This window comes from Anser anser (assembly GCF_964211835.1).
Source record: "Anser anser genome assembly, chromosome: 20".
NCBI classification, from domain to species: Eukaryota; Metazoa; Chordata; class Aves; order Anseriformes; family Anatidae; genus Anser; species Anser anser.
Window position 1 is genome coordinate 6330334 of NC_139741.1, and position 6261 is coordinate 6336594.

The following is a 6261-nucleotide window of genomic DNA, read 5'->3' on the forward strand; positions in this document are numbered from 1 at the left end:
AAGATTAAATTCCAGCAGTAACTCAAGTGCAAAATGGTCTAAGTTGTTCCACTTGGATGCAAGGGACATCCACGCACAGCTCAGGACTTCAGACTCCTGGTCTTCTACTTCTGATGCTCATTTTTTTGGTACCACCAGTAAAATAAACTGTTTTACTCAAGGTGGTAAAAAAAAATAAAGTGGATGTATAAGTGGCATCACAGACTTACTACTAACGGTACTGAAAGAATCTCTTTCGGTAGAGCAAATCCTATCGTTCACACATGCAACAGCAACCTTGAGGCCATGTATGCCTTTTGCAGCATTTTTCAGTGCACACCAGTGAGAAGAGGTCGTTTCCCTGCTGTCACCACTCATGTTACAGCTAACACAATACCAACTGCCATTTCAATGAACGTCCCTGATTTGTTATCTGCTTTCGAATTGTACATATAGAAGATTAAACAATAATAGAGCCTCTATGTCCAGTAGGAATGGCCCCAGCTCAGCTGGTGTTGGCGGATGCTGACGTGCATCCCACAGGACTCACTTTCCGTACCCCATTCACCAGAAACCAGCACGTCCTGCATGTATATCACCACACAGTGCTCACAGAACTCACCAGAATGAGTCCCAAAGCTTTGACATAGGTCAAAGCCTATTGTTTGGTGCTCAAGTGATGCTAACAAGATAGAAACATACAAAGCGTTGTGTAACACAGTGACCTCGGGGCCGAGGGCACAGGGCCTGGGGCTGGCTGGTTTTGCAGCCACCAGGTATTTATGTACCCTTTATGTTTCTTCCATCTCCACACCAGCATGCGCTGCTCCTACAATTAGCTGTTTATCTGATATTTGCAAGAATAATCTTCCCCCACAACCTGCAGAATAGGACTCGTATTTCCCTTCTTGAGTAGAAATAGAGAGAGAAGAGGAAAACGCTGTGTACACACATGGCCAGACAAACAGGAAGGGCAGGGGACATGCGGACTCAGAGCAGGATTAAAGTTAAGCCACGATGTCGTTTTCCCAAACAGATGTTTCAGCGATATTTGCAAAGCAAACAAACAAACAAAAAAGCTCAGTTTCTCAGCAGAAGGCCTAAGCAAACTGCTGATTATAGGGCTGCAGGAGGCCCTACGCACTCTCACACACACACTACATGCTGCCTCACAGACACCCACCTCCACACACACAAACCCGCACAAACACACATCCCCAAGCACACACGGCGCAGACCCACGCAGATATACCGCCCCACACACACATCCCAGCCCAGGAGCCCCCACAGAAGCAGGGGGGATGCTGAGGGGCCGCCGGCAGCGACCCGCGCCCACCCCGTTCCTTACACCTCCATCTTGTCGGCGGCCCTCAGCCTGCGCAGCCGCCGCCTCGCCGGGGGCCGGCCCCTTCCACAGCCGGCCCCGCGCCTGCCCGGAGACGGTGTGCGGGAGTTAGGCTGAAGGAAGGAAGCGGAAGAGCCGCAGGAAGGGAAAAAAAAAAAATAAAAAAATTACCCAACTCTCAGAGCAAAAAGTAAAAGTGCAACTGCATTGGCCGGGAATCGAACCCGGGCCTCCCGCGTGGCAGGCGAGAATTCTACCACTGAACCACCAATGCCGGTGATGAAAGGTCCTCTGCCGCCCCCTCACTTGTAGCTACCAACTTTGTACACTGAGCCGCTCCCCAAATTGCTCGTACATCCACGTCCACCTCACGCAGTGAAAAAAAGGGCTCTTCAGAGCGTTCAAGAAGCACTAAAAGACCTCTCTGGCATCCAGAAAGTTTAAAATAGATGTGCCTGCCAGTCCCTGTGGATAATATGGAGGATGAGAATATACCATGGAATATAGATATATAGAATATAGGTACATAGAATCTCTATATAGAATACAGATTCTTTGTATTTTGAAAGGACAAGCAGATTTCACTTGCAGAACAGTAACTACTGTCGACAGAAAGCTTGGTACAAAAAATGTCATCGGGGCAAAACACGTTCTGATTATCTGCTGAGGATCTGACAGCCAGTGTTAAGAATGATGACAAGGGGAGAACAGCACCACTGTGACCACTGCAAATCAAAGCTCTAGCCATATGCAAGCAATCCCGATGATCTTTCGAGGTCCCTTCCACCCCCTTCAATTCTGTGATTCTGTGAATCCTGGAGGCTGCAGGAGCTGTACAGTACTGCTGCTGTCTTTTAAAGCACCTGCACAGACATCTTACCAGGCTCATCAGCATCGTGTGTCTTCCTAACATCACTGTGATCCTTTCCCGTTTAATTTATGTGCTATTAAATTTTGAAAGAGCTCTTCTCATTCCTGAGGAAACTAAAGACACTTCATTGGGCACGAATAGCTGAAAATCCCATTGGCTACCACAAGAAAAACTATCTAGACCAGGGACTGAGAGCCAGAGAAACACTGATTAATTTACTTTGCCGTTATCTCTCAGGCTAAGGTTCACACACCAACACAAGCACAGCAGCACTAAGTCGCTAAGGAGTCACAAAAACCTGCTTGTTTGCAGCAGGGCTGTAAGAGCAATCTAGGGAACAGGAGGGATTGGACATCTTGTGCCCACAACCTCCCTGGTATGATACTATCGCAAAATCCACCAGCCACTTTTCACCCTGTAATTAAGCCAGAAGAAAGCCTACTCTCAATTTGGGATTTGGATCTCTCCAGGGTGTTGCAAATCCTCATCCAGCTCTGAATGATAAGAGCAAACTGCAGAGTCTGAGGTGCCCAGACAGTGGGCAACAAACAGCTCTCAGACATCCAGAAACCATCAGGATCAGATATCTAAGTGCTGGACAAAGTTTAAAAGCCTACTGTAAAGGTTTTTTTTTCAGCCCTTTCCACCTGCAGACCCCTAAAAATGTTTTAGTAGATGTGTGAACCCCTTCACATACAGATTGTTGTACAGACAGAAATTAATTTATATTATGGAATCACTTTTCATGGAGTTCTTAGAAAAAAGAGCCAGGAGAAAGGTCTTTAAGCTGCAGACTGAAAGTTGTCTGTCTGACTCAGTGGATAGGATGTAAGGGATGCTGGCCTTTTTCATGTCAGGATTAACTGACCTTGCAAGCTGGCCAAAACCGGCACAGCAAATGCTCTGTAACTTCTCTGCCATATTTCAAACCCTGTCCATGAAACTGCCTGCACACCAGCTCCCAGCTAGGCTAAAAAGAGGAAAAGAATGGAAAGGAAGTCAGTCAGCTTTCGTTTGAGAATACAGTATTTCCAGACTCTATCACGTTTCAGAGTTTTATTCCAGGAATCTACTAATCCTTGCCTGCCCCTCACCGTTCTCTTTAGATATGGGTTCAAAATCTTCAGCATATTAATTTTATTTCTCCTTTGCATCTCCTTGTTATATCTCTCCCCCAACACCAGTGTATCATATTTATTCTCAGGGACGCTCCAAAAGTTTCGATCCAGACCTTTTTTTACAGTCCACGATGACAATGCCCAGTTCCAGCAGCTAGGAAGAACGAGCGCAACACAAATGCCTCTCTCAGTGGCTCTAAACTTTTTTTTTTTCTTTCCAATAGAGATATTCTTCCTAAATATTTTCTAACAGAAGCACGCAGCCTGTTGGGATTTAACTACATAAACAAACCAGCTACAGACCCACTGACATCATGCAAGGGAGAAGGGGAAGCTCTCAGAGAGAACTCATTGCCCTTACACACAACTTTCCAGGAGAGACGGGCTGATTAGCTCAGTTAACTTTGTTTTTAATTGCCGCACGTTCGATGTTAGACAGTTATGCTACACCATCCATAGGGAATGCAGACATAGGTCTTTCTAAATGTGCTTAGCATGTCAACATTTTAAGCATTGGCTTGTGATTGTTACCAGTAAGGCCTGGTGAGAGAGGGGCCTCGGTATTAACTATTGAAAGCAGGGGGCCTAGCGATCGCTATTGAAAGCAGATCTGCAGGGTATTTGTGTTCTTTGTCATGAAGGATGTTTACTGTATTCAGCAGTTCGCTGATCACCCTATAGTGTCTTTTTTTCTTTTACATTCAAAATTCATTAAACAAAGTTCGTTTTTTTGTCGTTGCTTCTTTTTTTTTTTAACAAAAAATGTCAGCACTGCTTCACACCAGTCTAGCTGACAGTGCATTTGCCTAGCACTTTCAGTCCACAGAGCTTTTTTCTTTTTCTAAACCAAAATGACAGTAAAAAAAGAATGCAGTTAAAGAAGGTACATTGTAGCAGGTTATGTCACCCCAGACTCAGTTATGGGAAATAGGTCCTGTTATGAACAGAGCATTTCTAGAAACACTAAAGCGCTCTTTCAGAGCTGCACTCCACAAGTATTGCACTCTTCCAGTGGGGGGAAAAAGAAAACAACATACACTCTAAAAGAAATAGTAAGGATATGACTGTGATTACAAAAGCAAGTACAAATAAAATTCAAATCTTCTTCAAATCTTACATTTAAATGTATTTAATTAAACTTCTTCATGTTGCAAAATGGGCAATTTACTCTCTATTACTACCTTACCATATGTCAGCTTGGATAAAGGTGTAGCTGGAAATACTGATGTGTGAATGATGTGCCATCCTCTGTGCTAAAATTGAAAATAAGTGGACAATGTGGAAATACGTGGACAATAAGTGGACAACCTTTCCATCAGAACTTCCTCAGTATTTAACTGTGGGATGGGGATTTGGGGGCTTAATCTTTCCATTTCACAAGGCAAATCAAAAGACTGAAAGAAGAAGACAGGACATAGAGAGGCATCAAAACCAGCACAAATAGAGAAGAGAGTAATGAGGAGAATACATTTCCGTGATTGTTAGAAAGCCTATTCTGCAGTACTAGCTCACTGTTTTCCTCTCAAAAAATTCAACTGTCCCAGCCCAAAGGATCTTTAAGACATTCTACTTCTTCAATGTTCAGTGTTACATTAAGGACTTCTGATTAGATTTACAGTTTCACTTCTTCATTATAAAAATATTGCCCTGTATTCCATGTTGCTTACTATATAGAAAAGAGAGTTGTTGAGCATTTCATCTAAAAACAGGAAAAGAGAGAATTAGCAACCTCCTAGATACAAACTGGGACAGAAGGTAAGCAGCGTACTACAAACAAACCGATTCCTGTGAAGTTTGCTAAATGCACAATGATACTGCTGACAGATCCCATGTGCAAGTACATGTCCTTGCTATGTCCAGTATCAGACAGACTGATAAAAATAGGACCAAATAGGATCACCTGATAGCAAACACAGAAGGCTTCTTGGTCGCAGAACTAGATTCGTGGTCAAGGCATAGATTATGAAAACTGCAGAAATTCAACCAGGTTGTTCCCAGTGATTAATACCCAGCTGCGTATGGGTTGTAGATTATTGTCCCACAGCATCCATCAGAACAATTTATTTCAATGGGACCAAGGCCAAACCCCACGATACATCACCACAAATACTTCACATGAAGTCACTGCGTTACTGATCTCTCACCAGGGCACTTGGATTGCTCCCTTTTCCCTTCTCTTTGGGCAAGTCTTGTTTGATATCTTCAGGAAGAAAAACATACAGTCCTTACACAGGCTGCGTCTTAACCTGGAGTCCATACCTCTAACCCCATGAGACAGAGATGCTCCCTGTACAGGATTCACTTGGGTTGTAAATTCAGTGCTCACTATTTTCCCAAAACATCAGCAGTCTCCTGTCAAAGTAAGGACAAGGACACTCCTAAAGGGTGAAGGAAACAAGAAAAGTGTTAAAAATGAGGGATTTCAGAGCAATGAGGAATGTGATGACAAAACAGTTAAGCAGTTTCCTAGTGTGGATGTCCCAGTGTGAATGGGAAAAGGTGACAAGTTGCAGAACTAAGAATGGCAGAAAAAGGACAAGCAGGTCAGTTAATGGCAAAGAAAATATGAGGACAAGAAAAATAGAATATGTTTCATGAGCTCTGACAAAGGTCTGAATCAAGGAGATGGAAGCATGCTTCACTGTAGTAGCACACTCAGTATGGCAAACCAGCAAGCACTTATTCTGTGGAGTGGCTGCAGAAAAGTGCTCTGAGGTAATGAGAAATTGGTGCTGAGGAGCAGCTTTGTGAGCCACTGTTCCCAAAGCTCCCCTGTATTTTAAACCAGTTATTTACATTCATGATATTTAGGGTTTGAGGGATTTAAGAAGGGCTATTTGCCAGGGCTGCAGACCCAGTGACTGCTGTGGCACTGGCACTTCAGCCTGCACAACCTCACACCCTGCAGCCCCAGTCTCACACGAGCTTCTTCCCAAGACTGACCCCAT

The 6261-nt window shown here is 44.0% G+C and overlaps 1 protein-coding gene across 2 annotated transcripts in view; it reads right to left on the minus strand.

Moving 5' to 3' along the window:
* The window catches only part of CRCP (CGRP receptor component), a 30846-nt gene extending 29379 nt beyond the window's left edge, over positions 1 to 1467 (minus strand). For both annotated transcript variants that reach the window (XM_083806618.1, XM_083806617.1), the window contains exon 1: positions 1328 to 1467. In XM_083806618.1, the coding sequence (XP_083662744.1) occupies positions 1328 to 1335 (8 nt within the window). In that variant the 5' untranslated portion in view covers positions 1336 to 1467. The remainder of the gene's footprint in view (positions 1 to 1327) is intronic.
* Between the last annotated feature and the right edge of the window lie 4794 nt (positions 1468 to 6261).